Source organism: Anolis sagrei, chromosome 12 (genome assembly GCF_037176765.1).
Source record: "Anolis sagrei isolate rAnoSag1 chromosome 12, rAnoSag1.mat, whole genome shotgun sequence".
NCBI lineage: Eukaryota > Metazoa > Chordata > Lepidosauria > Squamata > Dactyloidae > Anolis > Anolis sagrei.
Window position 1 is genome coordinate 7679990 of NC_090032.1, and position 17573 is coordinate 7697562.

The window sequence follows — 17573 nt, forward strand, 5'->3', positions numbered from 1 at the left end:
GAACAGGAAACATACTATGCATACAACAGTGCGGACTCTGTCTGCTGGTTTTAACTTCTTCACTGTTCGACACCCAAAAGATGTCCCTAATATACCCTTCGACTATTAGTAGCATTCTTCTAATTTGAAAAAAAACCAATAGTCAAAATGTGTTTCTATCTTTGGTACAAAAAGGCCACAAATGAGTTCTGAGCATGCACAGAGTCACTGCAGGAAGGGAAGAGGAGGGAGGGTCTTTTCCATGAGCCACTCACTCACCCATCCCTCCCTTGTCTCCTCCTCTCCACATCTGGCGGGGGCGTGGCGAGCGAGAAGGCGGGCAAGCCAGCCAAGAAGCCCCCTTCACCCCCTTATCTCTTGAACAAGGGGGCAGCCAGAAGGCCAGGGCGAGGGGAAACCTCATTTTGGGGAGGGGGTCAAAGGTTGGCTCAGATCCGGGCGCCAAAGAGGAACAAGAGGGAGAGGAACTGCAGCAGCAACAGCATCCATGCGCCCTGCCCACTCGCTCCCACCTTTCTGTTCCTCTCTTGCAATGGATGCTCCTCGCAAGACCCCCCCGTGGCTGATCCACGTCTTTTTCCTTCTGGTCGGTGAGTCCAATGATGTGGGGGGAGGCGGCAAAGGAAGGATTCTTTCATTGGAGTGTGTTTTTGGGGGGAGATCTTCCCTCGTTTTGAGATGCGCCCAAAGGCGCAAAGGCGCACAAGACAACGCCTTGGAGACGGTTGGGGGGACCCTCTTTGCAAGAGAGCCATTCAAAATCGGGGGGCTCTTGGATCAAGTGGGGAGCCGTGTTTCATAGCTAATCCCTTGCTCTCCCTTCCCCCCTTAATCCTTTCCTCTCACGTTCCTGCTTTCCTTTCTCTTTTTCCCTTTGAAAAACGTCTCCAAAAAGAAGCAATTCCTGCAAAAAGGGAGGTGGAGAGATGGAGTCTTTGGGTGGGGTTTATGCTTGAGCAATTGGGTTTGACAGATAGACTCTAAGAAGTGAGATAGCTGGGGACTGGGGAAATCCAAGACTGATTCATTGGGTTGTTGTGGCCATGTTCCAGAAGCATTCTCTCCTGACGTTTCACCCACATCTATGGCAGGCATCCTCAGAGGTTGTGAGGCCTGTTGGAAACTAGGCAAGTGGGGTTTATATATCTGTGGAATGATGTCCAGTGTGGGAGAAATACTCCTGTCTGGATTGCTGTGAGTTTTCCAGCCTGTATGGCCATGTTCCAGAAGCATTCTCTCCTGACGTTTCACCCACATCTACGGCAGGCATTCTCAGAGGTTGTGAGGCCTGTTGGAAACTAGGCAAGTGGGGTTTATATATCTGTGGAATGATGTCCAGTGTGGGAGAAACACTCCTGTCTGGATTGCTGTGAGTTTTCCAGCCTGTATGGCCATGTTCCAGAAGCATTCTCTCCTGATGTTTCACCCACATCTATGACAGGCACCCTCACAGGTTGTGAGATCTGTTGGAAACTAGTCAAGTGGTGTTTATATGTCTGTGGAATAATGCCCGGGTGGGAGAAAGAAGTCTTGTCTGTTGGAGGCAGGTATAATTGTTGCAGTAGGGCAGCTTGATTAGCATTCCATAGCCTTGCAACTTCAAAGCCTGGCTGCTTCCTGCCTGGGGGAATCCTTGGTTGGGAGGTGATTAGCTGGCCCTGATAGTTTCTTGTCTGGAATTCTCCTGTTTTTGAGTGTGGTTCTTTATTTACTGTCTGGGCTTTAGAAGTTTTTTAAATAATGTAAATAATGTAAATAATGTAATACAATATAATACAATATAATACTACAATATAATACTACTAATAATACAATATAGCAATATAATAATCATATATTACATAATACATGTAATATTGATAATAATATTGCAGTATAGTGGTATAGTACAATATAGTAATATATAATAATAATATTGTGCTATGTGTTGTTGTTGTCCATTCGTTCAGTCGTTTCAGACTCTTTGTGACCTCATGGACCAGCCCATGACAGAGCTCCCTGTCGGCCGTCACTACCCCCAGCTCCTTCAAGGTCAATCCAGTCACTTCAAGGACTTGGTCGGCCCCTCTTCCTTTTTCCTTCAATTTCCCCCAGCTTCATTGTCTTCTCTAAGCTTTCCTGTCTTCTCATGATATGGCCAAAGTACTTCATCTTGGCCTCTACTATCCTTCCCTCCAATGAGCAGTCTGGCTTTATTTCCTGAAGTATGGACTGGTTGGATCTTCTTGCAGTCCAAGGCACTCTCAGCACTTTCCTCCAACACCACAGTTCAAAAGCATCTATCTTCCCTATGGTCCAGCTCTCACATCTGTAGGTCACTATGGAGAATACCATTGCTTTGACTATGCGGATCTTCGTTGCCAGTGTGATGTCTCTACTCTTCACTATTTTATCGAGATTGGCCCTTGCTTTCCTCCCAAGAAGGAAGCGTCTCCTAATTTCCTGGCCGCAGTCTGCGTCTGCAGTAATCTTTACACCTAGAAATACAAAGTCTGTCTCTACCTCCATGTTTTCTCCCTCTATTTCCCAGTTGTCAATCATTCTTTTTGTGCTATGCTAATAATATAATAAAGTGTAGGTAAAGATAAAGGTTTTCCCCTGACATTAAGTCGAGTCGTGACCAACTCTAGAAAGGAGATTCCATCTGAACATGAGGAAGAACTTCCTGACTGTGAGAGCCGTTCAGCAGTGGAACTCTCTGCCCCGGCGTGTGGTGGAGGCTCCTTCTTTGGAAGCTTTTAAACAGAGGCTGGATGGCCATCTGTCAGGGGTGATTTGAATGCAATATTCCTCTTCTTGGCAGATTGGGGTTGGACTGAATGGCCCATGAGGTCTCTTCCAACTCTTTGATTCTATGATTCTGTGGTGCTCATTTCTAAGCCGAAGAGCCAGTGTTGTCCATAGACACCTCCAAGGTCATGTGGCCAGCATGATTGCATGGCGTGCCGTTATACTGTATGTACATATAACTTGTCAGCCGCTCTGAGTCCCCTTCAGGGTGAGAGAGGGTGGGGTATAAATGTCATTCAATAAATAAATAAATTTTGTTCATTTTCATGGTTTCCTCCTTTCTGTTGAAATTGTCCACATGCTTGTGGATTTCAGTGGCTTCTCTGTGTAGTCTGACATGGTGGTTGTTAGAGTGCTCCGGAATTTATGTGTTCTCAAATAAAACTCTGTGTCCAGGTTGGTTCACCAAAAACGGGAATTCCAGACAAGAAACAATCAGGTCAGCTAATCACCTCCCAACAAAGGATTCGCTCTGGCCGGAAGCAGTCAAGCCTTGAAGCTGCCAGGCTATTCAGTGCTAATCAAGGTGGTCCCAATGGCAACATTCACATTTGCCTCAAGCAAAGAAGAGTTCTTTCTCTCACCCTGGACATCATTCCACAGATATATAAACGGCACTTGCCTATTCCAACAGGCCTCACAACCTCTGAGGATGCCTGCCATAGATGTGAGCGAAACGTCAGGAGAGAATCATAGAGTCAAAGAGTTGGAAGAGACCTCAAGGGCCATCCAGTCCAACCCCCTGCCAAGAAGCAGGAATATTGCATTCAAAGCACCCCCGACAGATGGCCATCCAGCCTCTGTTTAAAAGCTTCCACAGAAGGAGCCTCCACCACACTCCGGGGCAGAGAGTTCCACTGCTTAACAGCTCTCACAGTCAGGAATTTCTTCCTCATGTTCAGATGGAATCTCCTCTCTTGTAGTTTGAAGCCATTGTTCCGCGTCCTAGTCTCCATGGAAGCAGAAAATAAGCTTGCTCCCTCCTCCCTGTGGCTTCCTCTCACATATTTATACATGGCTATCATATCCCCTCTCATCCTTCTCTTCTTCAGGCTAAACATGCTCAGCTCCTTAAGCCGCTCCTCATAGGGCTTGTTCTCCAGACCCTTGATCATTTGAGTCGCCCTCCTCTGGACACATTCCAGCTTGTCAATATCTCTCTTGAATTGTGGTGCCCAGAATTGGACACAATATTCCAGGTATGGTCTAACCAAGGCAGAATACAGCATGGGGAGCATTACTTCCCTAGATCTAGACACTATGCTCCTATTGATGCAGGCCAAAATCCCATTGGCCTTTTTTGCCACCACGTCACATTGTTGGCTCATGTTTAACTTGTTGTCACGAGAACACCAAGATCTTTTTCTGCTCTCGAGCCAGGCATTGTCCCCCATTCTGTATCGTTTTTTCTGCCTAAGTGGAGTATCTTGCATGTGTCCCTGTTGAACTTCATTTTGTTAGTTTTGGCCCATCTCTCTAATCTGTCAAGATCATTTTGAATTCTGCTCCTGTCCTCTGGAGTCTTGGCTCTCCCTCCCAATTTGGTGTCATCTGCAAACTTGATGATCCTGCCTTCTAGCCCTTCATCTAAGTCATTAATAAAGATCCTGAACAGGACCGGGCCCCGGATGGAACCCTGCGGCACTCCACTCGTCACTTCTTTCCAGGATGAAGAGGAAGCCTTGGGGAGAATCACCTCTGGGTTCGTCCATTTAATCAATTACAGACCCTCCTCAGATCCAAGATCTTTTTCAAACACGCTTGGCGGGGATGAGGGACAGGTCCTTCTCGGTGGTGTCCCCCCGCCTGTGGAATTTGGTCCCCGGGGAAATTAGGTCATCGTCATCCCTCCTCACCTTTAGAAAAAAAGACACTATGCTCCTATTGATGCAGGCCAAAATCCCATTGGCTTTTTTTTGCCAATGGGAGGCTGGATGGCCATCTGTCAGGGGTGATTTGAATGCAATATTCCTGGTTCTGAAACATGGAAAACTCACAGCAACCCAAGACTGCTTGTTTTTAATCTCTCCTTCCTTTCCTCCCCTATCCTGCCTTCATGGAAAGAGAGAATGAAAGCAAGAAAGCAGTTTGGATAGGATTCAACACTGCTTGGCTGGATTTGGCCTTGGGGACGGGAGAGATTGCTTTTGGGGGCAAGTTTTGAGAGTTGCTGACCACTCCCACCCCCCAAAGAAACTTCTTCAAACTGTAAATTATCTGCCTCTTGAGCATTTTCTGTTTTTTCCCCATGCCAAGTATTTCCGGATTAGGACAGTGTTCATTGAGGGATGGAAAAAACATCAGGATGGAGCCAAGGATATCCAATTTTATTTTTATTTTTGTGTGTGATTACTTTGTATTTTTGCTGAGACTTGCAACAAGGACAGGCCTGGATCAGCCTCCTTCCCCTCCTTTGCCTGCTGCCCCTATGCCCTGATCCACTCCCTTTAATCTGGAGCTGGCTGGGAGTTTGGAAGGGACATCTGGGGTCCGGTGGGGGAGGATGGGAGGTGGAGTGGGTGAACAGATGGGAGAGTGGGTGGTGGCAGCACTGGCAGCTGGCATGTGTGGGAGACCCTGACTGAAAGGAAAACTCTGATCGCCCTGGCTTTGCACCATGTCTTTTTTTCATTGCAATTTAATTTCTTTCTCTTTCGCTTATCAATGCTGAGCTAGGCCCTTTGGTACTGGGAACAGAGAAATATCTGTGCTGAATTAGAACTAAGTCTTATCTGTTTCATACTGTACACCCAGTAGCTGCAGCTTCATTTATCTCCCCCCCTCTCTCTCTTTCACACGCAAACACAGGCATATATATATATATATATATATGCTCTAGGCCAGTGGTTCTCAACCTTCCTAATTCTGTGACCCCTTAATACAGTCCCTCATGTTGTGGTGACCCCCACCATAATATTGTTTTTGTTGCTACTTCATAACAGTCATTTTGCTACTGTTATAAATCATAATGTAAATATCAGATATGCAAGATGTATTTTCATTCACTGGACCAAACTGGGCACAAATACCCAATGCACCCACATGTAAATGCTAGTGGGGTTGGGGGAGGATTGGTTTTGTAATTTGGGAGTTGTAGTTGCTGGGATTTATAGTTCACCTATAATCAAAGAGCATTCTGAACTCCACCAGCGATGGATTTGAACCTAATTTGCCACACAGAACTCCCATGACCGACGGAAATCACTTGAAGGGTTTGGTGGGCATTGACCTTGAGTTTGGGAGTTGTAGTTCAGCTATATCCAGAGAGCACTGTGGACTCACACAATGGTGGATCTGGACCAAACTTGGCACAAATACTCAATATGTGCAAATGTGAACACTGGTGGAGTCTGGGGAAAATCGACCTTGATATTTGGGAGTTGTAGTTGCTGGGATTTATAGTTCACTACAATCAAAGAACATTCTGAACTCCACCAACAATAGAATTAGCTCAAACTTCCTACATGGAATCCCCATGACCAACAGAAAATACTGTGTTTTCTGCTGGTCTTTGGCGACCCCTCTGACACCCCTTCGCGACCCCCTCAGGGGTCCCGACCCCCAGGTTGAGAAACACTGCTCTAGGCCAGTGTTTCTCATCCTGGGGGTCGGGACCCCTGGGTGTCAGAGGGGTCACCAAAGACCATCAGAAAACACACTATTTTCTGTTGGTTGAGGGGGTTCTGTGTGGGAAGTTCGGCCTAATTCTATTGTTGGGGTTCAGAATGCTCTTTGATTGTAGGTGAACTATAAATCCCTGCAACTACAACTCCCAACTCCAGCAAAGGATCACTGCCTTGTTGTGGCACTGGAGCTTGAGCACCTCAATGATGTCATGAGCGAAACCGTGAAAGGCCACACAAGACGGGACGGTCGTAGGAGAGAGGTCAGACCAAGCGTGATCCCTGGGGAAGGCAATGGCAAACCACTCCAGTATCCTTGCCAAGAAAACTAAATGGACCAGTACAACCATATGCTGGGGAAAGTGGAAGGAAAAAGGAAGAGGGGCCGACCAAGGGCAAGATGGATGGATGGCATCCTTGAAGTGACTGGACTGACCTTGAAGGAGCTGGGGGTGGTGACGGCCGACAGGGAGCTCTGGTGTGGGCTGGTCCATGAGGTCACGAAGAGTCGGAGACGACCGAACGAATGAACAACAACAACACAACTCCCAAATGTCAATGTTTATTTCCCCCTCAAAATCTACCAGTGTTCACATTCAGGCGTATTGAGTATTTGTGCGAAGTTTGGTCCAGATCCATCATTGTTTGAGTCCACAGTGCTCTCTGGATGTAGGTGAACTATAACTCCCAAACTCAAGGTCAATGCCCACCAAACCCTTCCAGTATTTCCTGTTGGTCATGGGAGTTCTGTGTGCCAAGTTTGGTTCAATTCCATCGTTGGTGGAGCTCAGAATGCTCTTTGGTTGTAGGTGAACTATAAATCCCAGCAACCACAAGGACTCCAAGATCTTTTTCACATGTACTGCTCTCGAGCCAGGCATTGTCCCCCATTCTGTATCTTTGCATTTCGTTTTTTCTGCCTAAGTGGAGCATCTTGCATTTGTCCCTGTTGAACTTCATTTTGTTAGTTTTGGCCAATCACCTCTCTAATCTGTCAAGATCGTTTTGAATTCTGCTCCTGTCCTCTGGAGTATTGGCTATCCCTCCCAATTTGGTATTGTCGCTTCTGGTGTGAGAGAATTAGCCATCTGCAAGGACGTTGCCCAGGGGACACCCAGATGTTTTACTATCACAGGGAGGCTTCTCTCATGACCCTGCATGAGAATCTGGAGCTGACAGATGGAAGCTGACTCCACTCTCTGGATTTGAACTTCTGATATTTTGGTCAGCAGTCCTGCCAGCACAAGGGTTTAACCCATTGCACCATTGGCTGCTCTTTGGTTGACTAGTAAGAATGAAAGAAGAGGTGCCATGGAATCTCACCAAAGCAACATGGTCCAAGCATGGCCTTTTTAGTAGCTACCCCATTCCTTGCAAAATGTTCCACTTCTAGGAACTATGTAGGGGAAATTTGAGGAAGGGACACCCATTATCACCCCTTTCAGCTTCTGAAACCGAGCCCCCAGTGGCGCAGTGGGCTAAACCCCTGTGCTGGCAGGAATGAAGACCAACAGGTCATAGGTTCGAATCCGGAGAGAGGCGGATGAGCTCCCTCTATCAGCTCCAGCTCCTCATGTGGGGACATGAGAGAAGCCTCCCACAAGGATGATGAAAACATCAAATCATCCAGGCATCCTCTGGGCAACGTCTTTGCAGACGGCCAATTCTCTCACACCAGAAGTTTCTCAAGTCGCTCCGGACACGACCAAAAAAAAGCTTCTGTAAAGTAAATCTGGCCTTTTTCCATTGCAGCCCCTTTCCTTCTGCTGACAGTGTGCTCTTTGGCTGACAGCGGTGGTTTAATCTGCCTTATCCTTGGCTCGCCTGTTGTTGTTTTATTATCCTTGGATCCAACGGAGGGGCACTTAGCGCATGGATTTAAAAGCTAACCACCATGAAATGTGAACATAAATTTCCTTGTCCCGCCAGTGCATTGCTTTAGTAATGACTCTTGATGCATTTCTGGCAAAGGTGTCAATATTAGATTTCCATTTTTTCCCAGAGTTCCTATGTGAATTGATTTGCGGGCATCAAGGGTTTGGAGGAGCTCACCATGTGGTGTTGGAGGTGGTCAAGTTAGACACAAAATTTCCAAACTTCTGTTAGGATAGTTTGTGTTTAGGAACATAAGCTTGAGGGTGTTTTGTGAAACCTTTACGCAAAAGCATTGTAAGGGTGCCGCAAAAAATAAAGAAAATAAAATTTAAAATGGATTTGAAAATAAAACCAATTCTTTGATTTACGGTCTCTGTAATAGCTATTTTGTGCAACTGCTATTGGTATCAGTTGTGTAGTAACTGGTTACATATTGTGTAGTAACTGGTTACATATTATGCTGGTACAGCTGTACCAGGAGCTCCAACTTCTTTTCCTTTCTATTGAGTGTTTGCATGTATTCCAAAATTCCATGCATTTTGCAATAAGGTAGCTTCCCTTGGTTTGCAATCATAGGACCAATGGCCCATCAATTATCATTATGTTCTTTAGTTCCCGGTGGCACAGTGGGTTAAAGCACTGAGCTGCTGAGCTTGTTGACCGAAAGGTCGCAGGTTCGATTCCGGGGAGCGGCGTGAGCTTCCGCTGTCAGCCCTAGCTTCTGCCAACCTAGCAGTTCGAAAACATGCAAATGTGAGTAGATCAATAGGTACCGCTCCGGCGGGAAGGTAACGGCGCTCCATGCAGTCATGCCGGCCACATGACCTTGGAGGTGTCTATGGACAACGCTGGCTCTTCGGCTTAGAAATGGAGATGAGCACCATACCCCAGAGTCAGACATGACTGGACTTAGTGTCAGGGGACTACCTTTACCTTTACCTTTCTTTAGTTCCGCCCCTTTTTCTGGGTTAAGGAGGGAAAAAGGGGACCTCTAGTTCAGTTCACACAGAGAAGCCTTTCGTACAGGACGTGAGTCAGTTCCACCTGTAGAAAGCTTCATCTTTTACAGCTTTTGCTGGGGGGAATCCAGTCCCACAGCTCTACAGAGAACTACAGCTTTTGCTGGGGGGATCCCAGTCCCACAGCTCTACAGCTTTTGCTGGGGAGAATTCAGTCCCACAGCTCTACAGAGAAGCATAGCCTTTGCTGGGGGGATCCAGTCCCAAAGTGTTACAGCCAGCCTTCGCTGGGAATTGAAGACCTTCTTTCCTCTTGGAAATCTACAAAAGGACTCTGGTAAGGATCACTCGCGGCAGCCATAACGCAATTTGTCAGAGTCAGACGATGCCCGGCGGAAGGAATGCTAGATCAACAGACACTGAGTTGCAAAATAAGGACTCTGCGGGCTTTGAGTTACAAAAGAAACTAAGTTTACAAAGTACATTCAACAGACACGTCTTACTACAGCGAGCTACAATTCAGGAACTAGTCAAAACCCAAAGCCTCTTCACATCTGCTTATCTTCTCTTGCTGAGACTGGTTACTCCCTTCTGTTCCCAGCAAGAGCAAACCTTATCTTACTTTTCTCAAGTTCACTTAATCACAGCCTCATAGTGTAAACATTCTGCACAGCATTTCTAATTCACAGTATTTATTATTTATTTCGGTTGCTTCTACCCTGCCCTTCTCACCCCGGCGGGGGGGGGGGGGGGACTCAGGGCGGCTTACAAAAGCAAGGCGCAATTTGATGCCCGCATTACGTAATAGCAAAGGACAATAACAACAGTTAACAAACAGCAGTTTTAGCAGTACCAATTAACAGGAAACAGTGATTATAAACGGCAAAAACAACCATAAAAACAATAAAAACAATAAAAGCAATAAAATCAATACAAACCTCATTGATGGTCAGCGTTTCACAGACTCATAGTTTAAGTTCCAATTTCCACAAATTGTCGGTCCTATCCATCTGGTTTCCATATCTAATTGTCAGGATGCCCAAAGGCCTGGTCCCACAACCACGTCTTTACCTTCTTCCTGAAGACAAGGAGGGATGTTGATGCCCTGAATTCCCCCAGGAGTGAGTTCCTCAGGTGGGGCGCCACCACTGAGAAGGCCCTGCTCCTCGTCCCCACCAGCCTCACTTGTGATAGCGATGGGGTTGAGAGCAGGGCCTCCCCAGATGATCTCAGATTCCGGGGTGGGACGTAGAGGGAGATACTTTCAGACAGATACGCTGGACCAGAACCGTAAAGGGTTTTGTAGGTCAAAACCAGCACCTTTGCTCGGAACTGAATCGGCAGCCAGTGGAGCTGACACAGCAGGGGGGTGGTGTGCTCCCTGTATGTCGCTCCAGTGAGCAATCTGGCTGCCGCTCGCTGCACCAGTTGAAGTTTCCGAACAGTCTTCAAGGGCAACCCCACGTAGAGTGCGTTGCAGTAGTCTATACGGGATGTAAAAAGAGCATCCATCTTGGCAATACATAGAAGCACATTTAAAACACATACATAACTAAATTAATCCTGACACAATTTGGACCGGGTGTAGGGGCCCACGCCAGCAGAGCCTAAGACGGATTGCCCAGATAGAGGTCAAGGATTTCCCAGATAATGAAGAAACAGTTCATGAAGATAGTTGCCTGTCCCTTGTGGACAAGATTAAGCAAGCCACCAGTTGATTCCAAGCCTTGAAGTATTTGTTTGATTTATTGAAGATCTAAGCAATAATAAAGAACTTTGTGAAACTTTCCAAGTTTCTAAAGACTTTGTTTAGGGAAATCCAAAGGGCCTCTAATCCGAGGCACCCCCGGCGTCCCGTTGGGCATACAGAACACATCCTGTCTACAGACCTTTTCACAGGCCCAGCACGTGACAGCATACACATGCCAATATTTTCAACAAGAGTGATTCAAACGAAGTTGATTTTTCTATTTTGAATGATGTGCTTTCTTGTACGCTTTTTGAGATAAATGATACTTGGGATACAACAACAACACTTTAGTTGTATTTCGCCCTAAGTCCCTGAGGGGACTCAGGGCAGATTCCAGCATATACAGACAAGGCAAACATTAAATGCCTCGAAACAATGAAACACATATGCACACAGATGAGAACCACTGGGGTAAATAAATACTTTCTCAAAGCGGTCACAGCAATGCCACAGCCAATTTTGCAACCGTTAGTGAACTGTTGTGTCCATCCTTTCCAAACTGATACAAAGAGTACGTTTCAAGGTTCGTTGTTTCCCATTGTGTGAAAAACACTCAGAGAGAACTCCAGGGCTTGAAATAATTAAATTTGTTTCTTTTCAGCTCTCGATATTTCCCATTAGCAGGAATTTATTTTATTTATCGTGTCATCAGCAACCAGACATTTTTAACAAAAACAAAACAAACAAACAGACAGAACACAGAATTTGCAAGCTTGGTAGTTGATTAAATATCCTTTGGCCAGTATCTGGCCACTTGGAGTGCCTCTGGTGTTGCCGCATTGTGCATGTGGAAGGGATCAGGTTGCATTGCAGCAGGTGGTCTGTAGTTTGGTCCAGTGAAATTTGGTCCGAATTTGGTCCAGTGAATGAAAATACATCGTGCATCTCAGATATTATTTACATTACAATTCATAACAGTAGCCAAATTACAATTATGAAGTAGCAAAAAAATAATTTTATGGTTGGGGGTCACCTCAAAATGAGGAGCTGTATTAAGGGGTCGCAGCATTAGGAAGGTTGAGAAACACTTCTGCCGCATGCTGACCGTCATACTGGAAAACCGAGAGATTACTAAACTGAAACTTTTAAATCAAATCCTCAAAAATGGGTGGGTGGCCATCTGTTGGGGGCCCTTTGCTTGTGTCAAAGGTTATTTTGGAATCAAGAGTCCACCCAAAACTGCTTCTGGTTCTGACCCCAAACTCTGTTTGCCAAACCAGGGCAGTTGATGCAAAAGCAAGCTGGTGATGGCAGCCTATTTTCGGTTGGGCTATTTTTCCTGAAAATATGTCATGCGGGAGTCACACTGCGGATGTTGTCATTACCCCCAAACCACAATGGAGATGGGATGTGACCCAGATCTATTCCACTGGCCGTGTGTGACCCAGATTTATTTTGGTATCTTCATGTGTGTGTGTGAAGGCAACCGCTTGTGGGAGAAGAAGCGACCCTTTGTGTTTTGCTGTCATGCGATGCTGTGATTCTCTTTTACATCCACGGAAGGAAATAGCATTGACATTTCCGCCCTTTTGCTGAATAGAAAGTGGTTGCCACCACCAACATACCCTTTGACTAACCTCTTTTGGCCAGTTAGGCCTCTGCTGTCCCACTTTACTGGCTGCCTTTGCAATGTCCCAGTTTCTCTCTCCTCCTTCCACCTTTGCCCTTAACTTACTTGAATGGCTGCAAACGAAGTTTAAAGGGCACTGAATTAACTCAGCAGAGGAAGAGGAGGAGGTATTTATTTATCTATCTATCGTGTCATCAGCAACCATACCATTGTATTACATTTCTAACAGAACAAAACAAAAAAACACAGATTTTTGCAAACTTGGTAGTTGATTAAATGTCCTTTGACCAGTATCTGGCCACTTGGAGTGCCTCTGGTGTTGCCGCAAGGAGGTCCTCCATTGTGCAAGTGGCAGGTCTCAGGGTGCATTGCAGCAGGTGGTAAGTGGTTTGCTCTTCTCCGCACTCGCATGTCGTGGATTCCACCCTGTAGCCCCATTTCTTAAGATTGGCTCTGCATCTCGTGGTGCCAGAGCGCAGTCTGTTCAGTGCCTTCCAAGTCGCCCAGTCTTCTGTGTGCCCAGGAGGAAGTCTCTCATTGGGTATCAGCCATTGATTGAGGCTCTGGGTTTGAGCCTGCCACTCTCGCTTGCTGAGGTGTTCCAGCGAGTGTCTCTGTAGATCTAAGAAAACTATTTCTTGATTTGAGATGTTGGTTTGCTGGTTGATATCTAAATAGAGGATGGCCCAGAGATGTCAATGCCTTGCTCTTTTCATTATTGGCTGCCACTTCCTGACAGATATCAGCTCATCCCTTGTTTGGGTATCAGCCAGCATGTCAATGACTTAAATCTAAAAATAGTTTTCTAAGATCTACATAGACACTCGCTGGAACACCTCAGCAAGCGAGAGTCCAAAAGTGGCAGGGTCAAACCCAGAACCTCAACCAATGGCTGATGCCCAATGAGAGACTCCCCCATGGGCACACAGAAGACTGGGCGACTTGGAAGCCGCTGAACAGACTGCGCTCTGGCACCACGGGATGCAGAGCCAATCTCAAGAAATGGGGCCACAAAGTGGAATCCACGACATGCGAGTGTGGAGAAGAGCAAACCACTGACCACCTGCTGCAATGCACCTGAGCCCTGCCACATGCACAATGGAGGACCTCCTTGCGGCAACACCAGAGGCACTCCAAGGGGCCAGATACTGGTCAAAGGACATTTAATCAACTACCAAGCTTGCAAATTTTGTGTTTTGTCTGTCTGTTTGTTTGTGTGTTTTGTTCTGTTAGAAATGTAATGCAATTGACTGGTTGCCCTGACACGACAAATAAATAATGCGTAGTTGAGCTTGTTTTATAGCAAACAGTGTCAGAGTGGTCAGAACCCAATGTCCACAGAGTTATTTCCCCTGCAGATCCTAGTACAGTGTGTGAGGGGGAAACCTAATGAACCCCAGATGGCTGGTGCAACTGGGATAGAATTAATAGATCTGCCCTCAATATAGTTCTGTTGGCTGCCTAAATGACCTGATTTCTAGCTCTGCGTTTAATCATTGAAATAATTAAAATTAGTAATGAGCTGTGCCTGAACTGTCGGCTGGATGTATTCATTTATTGAATGCACACCCCACCTATCGCTTGGGGAGGGATCCAAGGTGACTTCCAGTGATTTAAGACAAAGTTGAGCTAAAATCCTATACTTTGAAATAGAATCATAGAATCAAAGAGTTGGAAGAGACCTCATGGACCATCCAGTCCAACCCCATTCTGCCAAGAAGCAGGAATATTGCATTCAAATCACCACTGACAGATGGCCATCCAGCCTCTATTTAAAAGCTTCCAAAGAAGGAGCCTCCACCACACTCCGGAGCAGAGAGTTCCACTGCTGAACGGCTCTCACGATCAGGAAGTTCTTCCTCATGTTCAGATGGAATCTCCTCTCTTGTAGTTTGAAGCCATTGTTTCGCGTCCTAGTCTCTGAGGAAGCAGAAAACAAGCTTGCTCCCTCCTCCCTGTGGCTTCTTCTCACATATTTATACATGGCTATCATATCTCCATGCAGTCACGGTGCTCCATGCAGTCATGCCGGCTACATGAACTTGGAGGTATCTACGGACAACGCTGGCTCTTCGGCTTAGAAATGGAGATGAGCACCACACCCCAGAGTCAGACATGACTGGACTTAATGCCAGGGGACTACCTTTACCTTTACCTTATCATATCTCCTCTTATCCTTCTCTTCTTCAGGCTAAACATGCCCAGCTCCTTAAGCCGCTCCTCATAGGGCTTGTTCTCCAGACCCTTGATCGTTTTAGTCGCCCTCCTCTGGACACATTCCAGCTTGTCAATATCTCTCTTGAATTGTGGTGCCCAGAATTGGACACAATATTCCAGGTGTGGTCTCACCAAAGCGGAATAGAGCATGGGGAGCATGACTTCCCTAGATCTAGACACTATGCTCCTATTGATGCAGGCCAAAATCCCATTGGCTTTTTTTGCCGCCACATCACATTGTTGGCTCATGGAACGGATACTGAATGGCCATGAATATATCATCCTGCATGAAAGACTGAATAGCACCTGGGGTCTGTTCCAACTTAAGCATTCTATGATTTTATGTCTCATCAACAAACATATCTGTCTGGAAGGTGGGACCAAAAGAAAGCCCTTGCCTTGAAGATCCTACAACTGGAATTGTATTAACAAGCTGGAATGTGTCCAGAGGAGAGCGACTAAAGTGATAAAAGGTCTGGAGAACAAGCCCTATGAGGAGCGGCTTAAGGAGCTGGGCATGTTTAGCCTGAAGAAGAGAAGGCTGAGAGGGGATATGATAGCCATGTATAAATATGTGAGAGGAAGCCTCAGGGAGGAGGGAGCAAGCTTGTTTTCTGCTTCCCTGGAGACTAGGACGCGGAACAATGGCTTCAAACTACAAGAGAGGAGATTCCATCTGAACATGAGGAAGAACTTCCTGACTGTGAGAGCCATTCAGCAGTGGAACTCTCTGCCCCGGAGTGTGGTGGAGGCTCCTTCTTTGGAAGCTTTTAAGCAGAGGCTGGATGGCCATCTGTCAGGGGTGATTTGAATGCAATATTCCTGCTTCTTGGCAGAATGGGGTTGGACTGGATGGCCCATGAGGTCTCTTCCAACTCTTTGAATCTATGATTCTATTATCTTGACTAATCTGTCCTCCTTTTTTTGGCACAGCGCTAAGTGATGCCAGGGAGGTCCACCTGCCCCCGGGGCCCTTGTACCGTGTGGAGGGCACACCTCTTTCAATCCCTTGCAATGTCTCAGAGTACGAGGGCCCGACTGTGCAGCAGTTTGAGTGGTTCGTCTACCGCCCTGCGGCTCCCGACATCTCCATCGGCATCATCAGCACCAAAGACCCCAAGTTCCCCTATGCTGTCTTTGGGGCCCGAGTGCAATCTGGGAACGTGTCCATCCACCGGGTGCGAGGGGATGCCGTGGAGCTGCGGATCAAGGATCTACGCATGGAGGACTCGGGCGTCTACGAGTGCTATACCCCAACCACTGACTCCAAGTACCACGGCACCTACAGCGCCAAGGTGGAACTAAGAGGTAGGACATATTGATAGCACAGGCTCAAATTCGAGGTGTAATGTATACAGTAGACGCACCTACTTTCTTTGATTACACTATATAACACGATTTTTGTTCCTAGGTTAAAAATGTTATTTCCTAATTGGTTCTATCATAAAAACATGGAAAAACTCCAAATACTTTGTTTTGGCAGGACATCCTGCAGGATATTTTGCCATAGTTTTTCAATGAATACAGGGTATTGTCGAAGGCTTTCATGGCCGGCATCACTGGGTTGTTGTAGGTTTTTTGAGGCTATATGGCCATGGTCTAGAAGCATTTTCTCCTGACATTTCGCCTGCATCTATGGCAAACATCCTCAGAGGTAGTGAGGTCTGTTGGAAGTCGGAAAATGGGTTTATATATCTGTGGAATTACCAAGGTGGGACAAAGGACTTTTGTCTGCTGGAGCTAGGTGTGAATGTTTCAACTGACCACCTTGATTAGCATTTAATGGCTTGGAAGTGCCTGGGGGAATCTTTTGTTGAGAGGTGATTTGATGTGCCTGATTGTTTACTCTCTGTTGTTTTGCTGTTGTAATTATTGAGTTTTTTTTAATACTGGTAGCCAGATTTTGTTCATTTTCAAACAATCAGGCACATCAAATCACCTCTCAACAAAAGATTCCCCCAGGCACTTCCAAGCCATTAAATGCTAATCAAGGTGGTCAGTTGAAACATTCACACCTAGCTCCAGCAGACAAAAGTCCTTTGTCCCACCCTGGTCATTCCACAGATATATAAACCCATTTTCCTACTTCCAACAGACCTCACTAACTCTGAGGATGCTTGCCATAGATGCAGGCGAAATGTCAGGAGAAAATGCCTCTAGACCATGGCCATATAGCCCGGAAAAACCTACAACAACCCAATATCACACGGGTTCTCAAACCTTTTTCAGCATCAGAGCCCTTATTGAAGCACAAGTTTCTCATGGAGCACCACGAAATGTTTATATATTATATTATGTTATATTATATTATATTATATTATAATCTTATCTATTAGTCATGGGCAAACATAAGCTTAACAGTATTTAAATGGAAGATCCCAGGGGCCATTCAGTCCCACCCACTTCTACCATGCAGGAAAAGCACAATCAAAGTACTCCTAACTGATAGCCATCCAGCCTTTGTAATAGTAATAATAGTAATAGTAATAAGAGCAACCGCAGGGCCATCCAGTCCAATTTCCTTCTGCCATGCAGGAAAAGCACAATCATTCCGCCTTTACAATAATAATAATAATAATAATAGGAGCAACCACAGGGGCCATCCAGTCCAACCCCCTTCTGCCGTGCAGGAAAAGCATAATCAAAGCACCCCCAACGGATGGCCATCCAGCCATAATAATAATAATAATAATAATAATAATAAGAGCAGCCCCAGGGGCCATCAAGTCCAACTCCCTTCTGCCATGCAGGAAAAGCACAATCAAAGCACCCCCAACGATAGCAGCAGA

General features: G+C 46.1%; 1 protein-coding gene across 1 annotated transcript in view; it reads left to right on the forward strand.

Annotated features, from left to right (window-relative positions):
- Positions 1-281: 281 nt before the first annotated feature.
- Positions 282-17573, forward strand: part of IGSF8 (immunoglobulin superfamily member 8) — a 34302-nt gene continuing 17010 nt past the window's right edge. The window contains exons 1-2 of the mRNA XM_060758136.2: positions 282-590; positions 15718-16092. Coding sequence (XP_060614119.2) covers positions 488-590; positions 15718-16092 — 478 coding nt within the window. The 5' untranslated portion in view covers positions 282-487. The remainder of the gene's footprint in view (positions 591-15717; positions 16093-17573) is intronic.